General features: G+C 36.3%; 1 protein-coding gene across 3 annotated transcripts in view; it reads left to right on the forward strand.

Moving 5' to 3' along the window:
• GUCY1B1 (guanylate cyclase 1 soluble subunit beta 1) overlaps positions 1-14,459 on the forward strand; it is a 45,829-nt gene that overhangs the window by 10,617 nt on the left and 20,753 nt on the right. The window contains exons 1-3 of one of the 3 annotated variants that reach the window (XM_044384388.3): positions 1,130-1,148; positions 6,470-6,570; positions 8,123-8,241. In XM_044384388.3, coding sequence (XP_044240323.2) covers positions 8,149-8,241 — 93 coding nt within the window. In that variant the 5' untranslated portion in view covers positions 1,130-1,148; positions 6,470-6,570; positions 8,123-8,148. Of the gene's footprint in view, positions 1-1,129; positions 1,149-4,856; positions 5,065-6,469; positions 6,571-8,122; positions 8,242-14,459 lie in introns of those variants that run through there. The other 2 variants (XM_048212276.2, XM_026499536.4) reach the window with 2 other exon arrangements.

Here is a 14,459-nt window from a genome sequence, read left to right on the forward strand (position 1 = left end):
TGTTTGATGTGTGCTGACCTTTTCCTTCTGAGATCAAACCCTATATTGAGACTTTATTTTTAAGATGCCTGTTTTCAGGGGTTTACATCACAGAACACCTGCTTTCACACCTCTATGAGAAACCTCTTTACTTAAAAGTCAGGTCCTTCTAGTATACCAAACTTATCTGAAAAGTGTAGAACAGCAGGAACTCAGTGTCAGAGTATGAATTCAGTTTTTGTACATTCACATTTCACAGTTAAGGATTATGTCCTTAGTATGGAATTATGAAAAATGCTGCCTGGATATTTATGACAAATTGAGTACCTAGTCTTTAAAAATTAAATAGTAGTTGGAAAACTAACTGCTCACTTTTGCCAATAATATTTGATTGTTTGATTTTTTAGTAGGGAGTTTAGAAACATGTGAGGGAAATGGGTTTAATTAATACATTTGCTTCTTTTAAAACATTCATACATTTATGGAGCACGTGTTCTGTTCGAGCACTTGGGTTAGATGCCAATGATTAAAAAAGCAAAGGCAAAAGCCAAAACCACAGAACACCACAGTAAAAATACGTAGTACTCTTGGGGAAAAGTAATGAGTGTAAATAAATGATCAATTTAAATTTCAGCAAATAGCCATCATTAAAAGTTAAGTAGGAAATTGCTACTCGGAAAATTTTTCATGTACACCTACTTAATTTTTAAACACTTACTGTGGCTACAAATACAAGGAATATGATGATTTCTTATTCCATCTCCAAGTGAGAGCTTGGTCTTTATTTTTAAGTCCTTAGGGGAGATAGCATTTATGAATTCTTGGCTGTGTGAATTAAGAGAAATTACCATCAAATCAAAAAAATAAGAGCATCTGTAGTTGGACTCTTTGGATGCTGAATAAAAACTCCCAATATTTGATTGTCATTCTTTTCCTTCTCTTCCTCCACTTGCCATTTTGTCTTCTTCCTCTTGCCCCTCCTCCTTCCCCTTCTTCAACAACTAGAATATTGACAGTTGGCTGTATTGGGCAGTAAGTGGGTGGGAAACACTATTCTAAGCCCTTTATGTAGACTTATTCTGCCAACCAACAGGACTCCAGGTAAGCACTGCTGTTCCTCTATTTTACAGATGAAGAAACTGAAACACTGAGAGGTGAACCTGCCCGAGGTTAGTGCAAGCCCGTAGGAAAGTAGCTTAGCTGCTGCTTCTGCATTCTGTGTGAGAAAACACTATGACTTATGATACAGATGAAACCAGATGGGTTTCACTCTATCTAGGTTTACTTGTTAACCAAAGAAAGTGCCTTTTTCCCTCCACTTCATCCAACCTCATTTAAGCCACTTTAAAAATAAATCTTTCAATATGTCTTACCATCTGCTGACTTCTTTTATTGAATAATGCACCAAGTAGAAAAATGTAATGCTTAGCCCAAATACAGTTATTGAGTATATAGATAAAGATAACACAAACTACTGGAAGTGATACTGTTTGGAAAGAGGGGAAGACTGTATTCTTTTGGGGTTATCCAAGAGATATTTAAAATACTAAGAAACAGCAGGATATAATAACGCGAACTTGGATATAGGATGATAATAGCTCTGGTTGCCATTTTGATAGATGAACACTATTGAATATATTTTAATCCAGTTTACTTCTGGTTTCATATGATATTTGCTGTATCTGAAAGTTACTGGAAAAAAAAAGTATGTCCAAAATCTTTCATTTTTGAGAAAATTTAAAACTGTTTCCCATAGCAACCTGTGGCTTTTCTCACACATAAACTAAATATAATTTAAATAATAGGGAATTACATACTTGCTTGGCGTATGCAACAATTTAAACAAAGTTAATGCTCAGAAAATATATCCTGAAAGATGTGTGAGTCTAGAAAATTTGGTTAGTGTCGTTGGCTGAATTTGGATAATTTAAGCACAAAAGAAACTGCCAAGAAGATAAACCTTAAATATTGTTAGAAATGTTCCGTCTGTATATTTGACACATCCTTTATGTTTGCTTTTAAGAAAAGAGCTGGAAACTTATGGAGCATTATGAGGTGAGCTAATATTAGCTGAATTATAAAAATCATTTATGTAATCTGAATATTAGCTTACTCCCCAGCTTTTCTTTGCTGGTCACCCTCTGTGGTTTTAAGTAGCTAGTGAGAAAAAAACATCTCCAAGAGGAGCAAGGGAAGAGTGTAATGTCAGAAGGGGGCCCATTGACGCTTCCCTCAAAAAATAGTGACAGGTATATCTTTAAGATGTATCTGAGAGATGGTTATTATCATAGCTCTGTACCTTCTGGAGGCTAAACCATTTGACAGCATAAAGCCTGAACAAATATAAATTTGTCCAGAAGTTAGAACAGTAGTATTGAGAATTGAGACACATTGAGAAAGTATTTCTAGGACCTTCCTTGACCATATTGCCTGAAATTAATTCTTTTGCATACTACTCCTTTCGCACTCTAAATTCTCCTTTCCCCTGAAGAGGGAAAAAGATGAAGAATGACTTACGGGAGAAAGGAAAATGACTCCAGAAAGATCAGGTCGTGGAGATCAATTGTACCTCCAAAAATCTTGCTGGGAAATTAATTTTTCCAAGGAAGCCTCTTATAATCACTATATTTGATATTGCATCCTTCCCCTTCTTCCTATGTCCCTATTCTTATCCCTTTATCTTCATCTACTTTATTTTGTAACATTCATCACCTCATGATAGGTTATAAAATTTGAGTATATATTTATTGCTCATTGTTTCTACCAGTTAAAATGTAAGCTCTTTGAGAGCAGGGATCTTTATTTCCTTCCCTGATATATTAAAAGTACTTAGAAAAGTGCCTGGGGCATAACAGGTGCTCAAATATTTGTGGCAAAATACCCCTTGCTGGGGTGAGGTCGGGGGAGAGTAATTAAAGGGTCAGTCAAAATTCCAAAAGATTTCCAAGATAAATGTAAATAAGGAATCCTAAGTATTTTAAGTAATTCATTAGAATTTAGTGTGACATTTTTCAAAGAAGATGAAATCCTTCCATGTACTACTGTTTAATTTATATTTCAGCCTCCCTCCAGGGAGCATGTTGGGCTGATCATTTCAGGAAGTAAAGCTTAAAAGATAAGGGAGCTTATTTTATTAAAACAAGAGAAGGGAAAAAAGGAATGCATTGACTCATGGTTAGGGGATTTCTAGGGAAATGGCCATTCTTCTAGTTTATGGAGAGGGATTGAATATTCGGTTTGTACCTCATTCATTTAACTATTGTTACGGATTGGTGAGTGTTTCTGAGGAACTGAGTTTATTATAGAAATTTATGTCATCTGACTTATCCCAGTGGGAAGAAAGAGAATAGGGCACAGTGAGAACATAAAGTAATTTATACTTTTTTATATAGTTAATTAAAATGTATCTATTTTATTGGAATACCCTAAATTAGAGGCTTCAAAATCCTAATATGTTGACCAATGCTATTTTGTAATAAAATGTTAGTTGGCAAAATGAGAAAAATTAGGTTATCCATATCCTTCAAATCAGCAATCCCATTTCTAAAAATGTATTCCATTTTTACATAGAAGTACAATTATTAGCTACTAAGATACTCATCACAACATTGTTTATATTTGAAAAAAATCAAAGCAATCTAAATGTTTATTAAAACTTCAATATGTCTATACAATGCAATTTTAGGCAAAGTACAGAAATGTATTTATTCACATGAAGAGATATCCACCAAGTACTAAGTTAAAAAAGGAGATTTTAAGGCAGTATCTATCTGGAGTGAGTCATGCATACAAGTATATTCAAGCATGCACAACTCAAATATATTAGCACTGGTTTTTGGGATAGTGGAGGATTCTTCGAAAGGTTTCCCTGCCTATATTTTATGTTTTTACACAATTAGAAATTAGAATGTGTAAGACACATAATAGCATTTATCAAGAGGTAAGTCAGTGTTTGTACATTATGTCTTCATAATTTGGGGCTGTTTCACTGACCTCTGGTATTAAAAAGACTTGAGGTTTGGAACGTGTGTTCCCGTCCTTTCATAGCTGTGTATGTACCACAAAAGGAAGACTGGCACATCTTCTCTACAGCTCTTTAATTTTTTGAATACGTAGCCATGGGAAGCACTATGGTCATTAGTAATATATATATATAGACACACATACACTCTCAACAGCTTAGAACATACTTTCGCACACTGAGTCTCTTAACAATGTGGTAACTGGGTTATATTATTGCTCTTGTTTTTAAAAAGTGGGGGTTTAGGGGCAGCTGGGTGGCTCAGTCGTTAAGTATCTGCCTTCGGCTCAGGGCGTGATCCCAGCGTTCTGAGATCGAGCCCCACATCAGGCCCCTCCACTGGGAGCCTGCTTCTTCCTCTCCCACTCCCCCTGATTGTGTTCCCTCTTTTGCTGGCTGTCTCTGTCAAATAAATAAAATAAAATCTTTAAAAAAAAAAGTGGGGATTAAATGCTCACGTGCTTTGTGTGAGTTGTCCAAGTTCATTCAGCTGGTACATTCTGGGCTCTGAAATTCAGAGCTCGGGGCCTACCATAATCACCCTCTTTTTTTTCCCCATGCAATGTTATACACAACTGCAGGCAAATAAACGGTATGTTCTTAAGAACACAGGGTACTTTTTAAGAATATCTCCATCCCCCCGGACCTAACACATGCCACCATTTGGAGTTTATCCCTTGAGCAGATGCTGGTATTCTAGCCACAGACAGCAGCTGCGAAACACAGCTTCTGAGAGAGAGAGGGACCTGGCCTGCCCCGGCAGCATTTCATAAGTTCTATTCAAGCTACCGTGTTGCAAGTTCACCTGATGATAGTGGCTGCTTGGTCTTGCATTCTCCTGGCAGCCTGCGGGGATTTAGATGAATCGGATTGAGAGATTTCCAAGCTCCACCTATTTTTGTGAATTTAACACTGGAAAAGATATCTGCGAACTTGTCAGTTCTCTTCTACAGCTGGCAATATTTTGAATAATAGATTTCTCCTTCGGACACTTGTTTGAGAAAAATAATCCAAATCTTACCAAGATAAATATATTTATATGATCATGACAGCTACGAAAAATGGTAAGTATAACTTCCTTTCATGAATACTGTATATATATTTTGAGCTACTGTATTTAGTTAACTAAGGATATGTTAGGAGATTTTATCAGTCCACTTGGCACCTCAAACCTAGTATATTTAAAACATAACTCTTTTATTTTTAAGTAGGCTCCATGCCAAGCATGGAGCTTGAACGTGGGGCTTGAACTCATGACCCTGAGATCAAGACCTGAGTTGAAATCAAGAGTTGAACGCTTACCCAACTGAGTCACCCAGGCACCCTTGGTCTAACCCACTCCTGCTCCACTCCACTTCCAACAGCCTTTCCCAGTTCAGCCATTGGTGACAACATCCTTCCAGTTGCTCACGCCAAACCCTCAGTGTCATCTGTGTGTGTGCTGTCCTTCTCTCACACCCTGTATCCAACCCATCAGCAAATCATGTTGAATTTGCCTTCAGAAGATATTCGGTTTGGACAACTTCTCCCTCTTTGCACTGCTTCCACTCTGAATCAAGTTACCAGCCTTTCTCACCTGAGTGTTGGCAGTAGTCTCCCCACTGGTCTCCTTGCTCTGTCCTACACCCTTCTGGTCCAGTCTCAATGCAACAACAGGATGGATTCCTTTAACCTAAGTCAGTTCCTCTTGCTGCTCATGTCACAAAGGCGAAAACCATCCATCTCTTTGAAGTAAACACCACAGTCACCCCAATGTCCACCCAGGCCCCTTGTTACCACTCTGACCCATTCCCTTACAGCTACTCTGCCCCCACCGCTATTTGAGCTGGCCTCTGCTGGTCCTCCAATGCCCAGGCCCTCTTCCCCACATTGCTCATGGCTCACTCGCAGCGCTTCCTTCAGACTCTACTCAATGGCCAGTATCTCAGGGAGGCTTCTTGGCTTTTGTACTCAAGCTTCCTACCCCACTACCTGTCTTTATTTGTCTTCAAACTACTTACCATTATATGTTACTTATTAGTTTTATGCCTGGTCTGTCTCCCCTCCTAGAACGCATATGTCGCAAGAGGTCAGGTTTTTTTTGTTTATCTTGCTAAAGGCTCAATACCTAATGCCTGGAACCATGCCTGGCACATATAGGTACTCAACCAATATTTGCTGACTATTTGTTAAACCAAAAGTTATTTCTTGATTATAGGTAATATCAGGCATTGTATCGGGCATTAGAGTACTATATAAATGCTAGTCTTGCTAAACTGTGCTTAAATATGTCATTTTAATTTGGGGAGGGGAATGTGAAATGATTTCTTCTTAATCATTAGACTTTTAGGCACATGGCATCAATTTAAACAAATTTGCCGAAAACATCTCATTTCAGGTGTAAAACCACTGTTTATACAATAGTTTTAGCTATAGTAGCTATTCTTTTATTTCAACATTTGCCCCCTGTCTCTTGTTTTTGTTTTCCAGAAAAGAAGCCCAGTTAGATGAAGAAGGACAATTTCTTGTCAGAATAATATACGATGATTCTAAAACTTACGACTTGGTTGCTGCTGCAAGCAAAGTCCTCAGTAAGTTGAATGTGACTTTCCTTCTTTGGCTAAGTTACACATAGAAGCCCAAAGGAATACATGAACCAAGATCCTGTTGTAGAGTTACGTGGGTTGTACACTGCACAATGGTGGAGGGAAGGCTCAGGCTTTCCAGAGTCCTAGTTTTCATTTACAAGCTCTTTAGAGAGTGGAGGAGCTCTCTGCATCCCCTCACAGAAAACCATGTGTTGGGGTGGAAAACAATTATTGGAATGTAATAATAACTTCAGTTATGTTGTCAGCAACACAGTAATTACAGAAGTGTAGTATGCAGAAAATATTGTCCCCAAATCTCTCTTGCAATCTCGTATTCCATTAACTATTGGTAAAAGAAACAAGAAACTGAGATCTACATCAGGGAAAGCTCAAGCAAAGGAGGCAAAGTTCTAAAACTGCTTCATGGAATAATGAGCTGTTCTCAAAGTTATTCTCATGTGCTTAATTTACATCAAGGCTATTGTTTGGATAGAATAGGAAGATGCTTTTTAGCTTTGCCACTGATAACTAGAAGAGCAAATATTTATTGCAGAATACAATGGATTACAAAAACGAAAACAATGAATAACAAGGAATTACAAAGAAAGTATGATAGATTGTTAATAATGAAAATATTCAACCTCATTAGTAATCAAAACTGAAACATATGAAATTTGAAAGCACGGTGGTTTTCAGGTGTGTTCGCCACCAAAACATACATTGGTAATTTTTAAAAATTAAGCATCTAGTGTAGTCAGAACTAGAGTCAAAGAGGAAATTGCACACATTGTTAATCTGATGGTAAATTAAGACAACATTGTAGAGAATAATTTTGCATCATTAGTCAAAGCCTTTAAAAATATGTACAAACATTTTTCCTTAGGAATTTTTCCTAAAGGAATTATTAGATCTATTTGCATTAAGATTCATGTATATTTTCATTTTGGAATAACTTGTATTATCAAAATTGAAAAAGTCTACATTTTTGATAAGAGTGGATTGATTAAATAAATTGTTGTGTCCCTAAATTAAAGAGATGGCAATTAAAATTGATATACAGGAAAAAAATATTTCCTAAAGATTTTAGGAAATATTAATTATTGAACATTAAGAAAAAAAGTAGGATATTGGGGTACAGATTATACGTAACCAACTTACTAAGTATGCATATTTACATGACAAAAACCATTTTTCACCAGAATACTGTCATGTGCATTCTTGATAATTTTTTTTCTGTGTTTTTCAGAAAAAAAATCAGCTAATACATTAAATATAGGTTTAAAAAAGTTCAAAATTAAGTAGTTTGTTGTGCTAGCTGAGAAACTGATTGTTTTGCACGTAGGTACATATCTACGCTACTGACATGTCAATGTTTTGTCTTCATAGATTTCATTGTATTGTTCAGGCCAGAATTTTTTCTTGTGATCGATGACTACTTGCACAAAAATTGAGGATATTTTAGTTTTTAATTATGCACCTCTTTTCATTCTTCCCATTTACAATATTCTAGCTGTAATATGTTTTATTGTTGTTGTTCTCCCAAACCTATAAATAGATCTCAATGCTGGGGAAATCCTCCAAATGTTCGGAAAGATGTTTTTTGTCTTTTGTCAAGAGTCTGGTTATGATACAATCTTGCGTGTCCTGGGATCTAATGTCAGAGAATTTCTACAGGTAAGCAATTTGAAGTCCATAGTTAAAGGTTCTGAGTTCGTGATTCTTAAACCGAGGCTCCAGAAGACTTTTGCTCAGCCAGCTCGTGTCTTGCTGCTGAAATGAAATCACAGTGACTTCTTCTAACTCAAATAAAATAATGGTTATTGGGTGGTCTTGAATACATTTTAGCATTTGTATGTTATATTTTTTTCTTTAACTTTTGGTTGCCGACCTGCAATATTCAAGGTGTAAATTCACGTTCTCTGAAAATCTCAACATGGCCCTATTGTGATCTGTTCAACTGCCCCATTTTTAATGGTTTATATGTGCTAGGAGTTGTGGTTTTATTTTAGATATATGATGTGGTCTTATTTTCTCTTTTAAGGTATTCTTCGTTTGTATAGTGTAATTCAATAGTACATCAGTATCGGTGACGTTCTCCATGGGCTCCAAGTTTAGGAGAAAGCACGGTGGCTTTCAGGTGTGTTCGCCACCAAAACAAATTTGAGAAGCATTGCTCCCAGTTACATATTAATTAAGCTACTGTAGAAAAGAAAATAGGAGAGCACTCTCAAAGTCAGTTTCAGGTGAACGAAAGAAAGAATGTCCCCAAAGACCTTTGTCTTCTATGCTTGTTTAAATTAGCTTTAGGTTTTTACTAGTAAATTACACATTAGATGGTAGACTATTTTTGGATTGACTGACCTATTTTAAGCACAGGCCTTTGTAAGACCCTCTTCTTGAAATGTGTTAAGGTTGAAAATTATGTGGTTGTTTGTAAAGGATTATTTCTAAACCAGCTGCTGAAGGCGGCCAGATCTTGCTGGAAAATGATGTCAGCGCAATACTAGCTGAACTGAAGCCCAGTTTTGAGGGAATGTAAACTACGTTCAATCCAGCTGCATTATTGATTTAACAGCCAAAATAAGAACTGTAGTGTTTAATCAAAATGTCTGTTGTTTACATAGTGACATTTTTCTTATAAACTTAAAACAGCATTAAATCAAAATGGAAACTGGTTTGCAGTGCCCTGCCATGGGTTTATGGAACTACTGGTGTCAAAAAAAAAAAAAAAAAAAAAGTTGCCAATTCCAAATGAAGTAGCTGCCAGGAGATTTTTAAATTAAGCTTTACAGGCTGTATTTAAATGAGTTATTTCAAAGGGATTAAAGTTTGATATTTAAAGTTTATTGGGATTTTGGATTTTTGAATACATATTCTGTTTTTTAATACTCTTGTTGACTCCTGTCACCTTATCGGCAAACTTGCAATTTGCAGTTCCTCTGTCTTTAACTTTTGTTCTCAATGGCCACATCTACATAACAAAACAACTATCCACACGATTTTACAAAAAATTTTTTTAACCTTTCCTCGCTGTGACCATCTGCTAAATTTGTAAAGGCACAGTAAGAGAGCAAGCAGCCTCTTGGTGGGTCTCCCTAGGGTCTAGAGCTGCACCATCCACCAGGATAGCCACTAGCCACGTGTGGCTACTAAGTATTTGAAATGTGATGTACTATGGGTAAAATACAGAACAGATTTCAAAGGCAGCACAAAAAGAACACAAAATTGCTGATAAATATTTTAAGCAAATTACATGTTGAGATAATATTTTGGTTACATTGAGTTCTATAAAAATAAATCATGAACATTAATTTCACCTGTTTCTCTTTTTAACCACAGCTACTAGAAACTTAAACATTTCTTACGTGCCTAGTATTTGCGCCTTGCTCTAGTGGCTTTTATTGCCTTCTGTTTCCATTGGACAACATTACTTTAAGTAGCCCTAAGTCCTTTTTCCTCAAAGTCAATATGCAACTTTAGTTAATACATCTTTAAATTACATATGATTTTACTTTTCTTTCAGTATGAGTGTGAATAACGAAGAAACTAGAAAGTTAGAATACTGTGGTGTTTTCATCAATATTGGTTTTTTTTAATCTAATTCTTTTTTCCTCGTTTTTCAAATTGTATATTTTACCAGCAAATTGAATGGTATTTGTCTTATGATTAGCCTATTTATATAGAAATTAAATGAATATTTTTTCCTGTATAAGTGATTACAAAATAAACCAACTGATTTTCATAAATTATCTTAAGATCTTCATTCCCATATAAAAATTTATATTTTTCATTATATAAATTAATAAAACATTATTTTTCGTAGACTTCAATCCTTCACTAAAGAGTAAGATAAACTGGGTCTCATTTTAAAGAGAGTTTAAAAACTTTCCTTTTTCACCCCCTGATTTTAATTAATTGTCAAAGCTGTAGAGTCTATTTCCTAATTACTGTATTTTGAGGATTCTACCACTTTTCTTCATTTCCTCTACACTTTTGTGGGAGCTATCATTCTTTAGAGATTGGATGGTTTTCCAGCCTCCCTTTAAGCCTCTTCCAATCTCTTCTCCATTCTATAACTCTACTGTTTTTTTCTGAAATGCAGATATATCTCGTTATATCGTTTTCTTGCTTAAACCCTTCGATAATTCCCAGTTACTCACTGGAAAAGGTAGAAAGTAGTCAAAATGATTGAAACTACTTACATCCCCTATCCATCTTACCTCTTCCTCTCCCACAGCCCGGCCAAACAGAACTTCTTTCAGAACCTTTGTTTTTATCTTGTTCTCTCTATCCTCTGAGCTTTGCACCTGCTCTTCCCTTTGTCTTTAACACTGTTACTGCTACTTTCACCTAAATAATTCCTGTTCATCCCGTTGGTCAAATTATTTCTTCCAGTAGGACACCACTCCTCTCTCCAGTCTCTGCCCTTTCTGAGTCAGGGTTATTGGCATTTCCCATGTTTTCACAGTACACTCTACTTCCCCAGCCCTCGGATTTCTCACACTCTATTATCACTTCCTGTTTGCTGGGCTGGAATGTAAACTTCATGGAGCCAGAAACCATGTATAATCTCTTAATGATGATATCTCTACAGATGCAATCTGTATCTGGGAATGAATAAATATAGTTTTTGAAGATTGAAGAATGAAGATTTGTTGTTTGTACAAAAAGAGGAAGCAAATACACCAACAGCTCAAGATCAATTCTTTTATTAAAGATAACAAAACTTATTTTATTATTCTTTTGATGAGACTATGTAAATTTATTTAGAGATGAATTAGCGTCTGAGACCTATATAATAATAGACACACAGTAGACCAATTTCCACCTTGTGTAGACGTGGCAAATTACTGTCTATTAATTAATTTACAAGTTACATTATTTGTATCTAGAAACTTTTAAAATGATCATTCTAATATCTCCATTTGGAGTTCCCAGGCAACAATAAAACAGCTGCTGGAATTATAACCTGGGAAACCATTTGACTATGCCTTAGGCTGGGCAGCTGTGACCACTCATCATGGTTCCGAGGAGGACTTCCTTAGAAGTTGTCTTTTCTCAGCTTCTCAGTTGGATACATTATTAAGAATGGTTCTTGGGGCACCAGGATGGCCCATTCGGTTGAGCATCTGACTCCTGATTTTGGCTCAGGTCATGATCTCACCATCATGAGATGAAGCCCCTCATCGGGCTCTGCACTAGCTGTCGAGCCTGCTTAAGATTCTCGCTTTCCTCTCCCTTATCCTCCCCACTCTGCTCTCTCTCTCTCGCTCTCTAAGGAAAAAACAAAACAAAACAAAAAAAACCCTAGATAAACCTTGGAATTTATTATTATCGTTTAGCTGGTTTAGTAAATGGAAACATGATTTATCGAAAGCGATAAAAACAGGAAGACATTTTGATTTTCATTTTTGCATTTTATACATTTTACTTGGATACATTGTTTTACAGATAAGACCATGTTTCAGCAAGAATTTTTCTTCTATTCTGCCATTTTCTTAATTGTAAATTAGGAATAAAATGTGCAGTTTCATGCTGCTACTATAGTAAATTTCTATTTGAAGCTTCTGTGTACTGATTAAAATAGTGCAGAAAATATGTAGGATTTGAAACCTTCATTTAAAAAAAAATAGTAAGGAAAAACTAGTAAGGAAAGTCCAATTTGACAGTATTTCCGCCATGATCCATGCTCATCTTACTTCCACTGTCCTATTTGCATTATTGCTGATTGTGTTTTCCAAAAGTCACTGCATTAATATCTCCCATATTACATACTCCCCTGAAATATGATTTTGGGGCTCCCATCCGGAGGTATAATTTGCCTTCCCTTGAATCTGGGTTGGCTTTAGTGATTATTTGACCAATAGAACATGGCAGAAGTAACATTTTGATCCTGCCTAGGCTTGTTCACAAGAAGTCTTGAAGCTTCCACCCGAGTGTCTTGGAGTAGTTGCTCCTGGGATGCTCACTCCAGGAACCCAGCGTCATGAAGTAAGAAGCCCAGCCGCGTGGGGAGGTCATGTGTAGGCTCTCAGCAGTGCTTGCTGAACTCCCAGCAAAGGGCCAGCAACTACTACCAGACTTTTGGGTGATCTGTCCTAGAAAAACAGCCTGGTAGAGCATTATGATGACACCACCCCCAGCTTCATCTGCTCCAACTGAAGGATTTCCCGAGTCCAAAAAATTCACAGAACCACTAGGGATAATAATATCTTATTGTTTTAAGCCGATAAGTTTGGGGTGCTTTGACAGGCAGTAATGCATAATTGGAACAGCACTCGGTGTATTGTTTTCTTCATTTTTTATGTCTGTGTTAGTACGTACGCGTCACTTACACACATGATTACGGAGGAGTCAAGAGTTTTGAGCCGGCCATGTTTAATAAGATAAGAATGATATACAGCCTCAGGGAATGAAACCCAAGTCAATGTACAGGGGGGCTACCAATTCATTCTCAGTGGTGTTATGTTACTATTACACCATATATTCTTTACCTCCCAATACTTTTACAGAGGTAAAAATGAAATTTAAATGAGCATGAAAAGCTGCCAGGTTGACTAATGAAAACTAAATGATCAATGTGCAATCTTAGACATTAGTCAGGATTTAAATTATGAGCCTGCTTAAATATGCATCGGAATCTCAGTTGAATATTCAGCAAATATTCTGTTACCGTTTGCTGGAAACACTGGTTCCTTCCACTAATTTGGGTATGGTGGCAGTTTCATTCATTCTGTTCACATCTGTGAATGTTGCTTTACCAGCTCCTCTGTGTGGTCTGCAATGGGATTTTCTTCAAATTCAGGTTGACTCGAGGTTTTGGCTTTTAAAGCACCACAGTGATTTGGCCAGCCCAGCAGGAGCAGTTTGGGATTAATGACGGATCTAAACTTCTTAAATGTTTGTGTGAAGTGTTATTTTGGGAAATAGGAGGGTTTTCCTGAACAGCTGTGAAATTCTAATACTTCCCTAAATTATTTATAATATTTCTTAGACAAAAATGCACCATTCATTTTATTTTTAACTTTTGAAGTTCAAAAGGACCTGTTCCTCTCAACATCCAGAATGCCAATTTCTATAACCTGCAATTTTAAAATGGACAAGTAAGGACTTAATAATGGAAGATGAGTATTTTAGAATTGTAAGACTGTTTTCTCTTTGAATAACTGACATCAGTTTTTACAATTTTACAAAATATTGTCAATTGCAGTGTATAAATGGGATGTTTTCTTAAACATGAATTTAAAAGCTGTGTAACAAGTGAAATGTTTTACGCAGGAAATTCTGTGACTATTTGCCTTTTTTTCTTTAATTCACATATTTTTCTTGAGAGGATGGTAATGATAATTATATGCAGTTTTAACACTATTACCAGTGAAACAATTTTAGTGACGCCGATAAAATTTCTTTTTAAATAGGGCCTTACATTATTTCTTCTTAAAAAGATTCTCTGTATCTTTTCAGTCGGGAGGCTATTTCCCATAAAGTAGCTCCAAGAGGAAAAGGCAGGAGGAGTATCATGAAAGCATTAACTTCTTACTTGTTCTGATCTCATGCTAGTCACACCCCAACCTTGGTGTTTCCTGTTCTATGGGTTGGGTTTTCCCCCTTTATTTAGGTCCTGCTTGTTTCATTTTTTGATGTTCAAATACTCAAACGACTTATTTCTTATGAAACTTGACAAAATATGTTTCAAATTACATGCCGTTTATACGCAAATGCTGGCGTTGGTTATGTTCTCCAGAAGGATAAGAAGTAAAAAGAAAGGAAATGCTTTATCTCATCTTCCTTAAAAAAGAGAGGTTTGAAATGACTGATTTTTAAGCTTTCTTCCCTGTCTAAACTTCAGTCCTGTTCTCCAATAACACAGGCAACTCCCTTCTCCCTATTCA

Source organism: Ursus arctos, unplaced genomic scaffold (assembly GCF_023065955.2).
Source record: "Ursus arctos isolate Adak ecotype North America unplaced genomic scaffold, UrsArc2.0 scaffold_11, whole genome shotgun sequence".
Classification (NCBI taxonomy): domain Eukaryota; kingdom Metazoa; phylum Chordata; class Mammalia; order Carnivora; family Ursidae; genus Ursus; species Ursus arctos.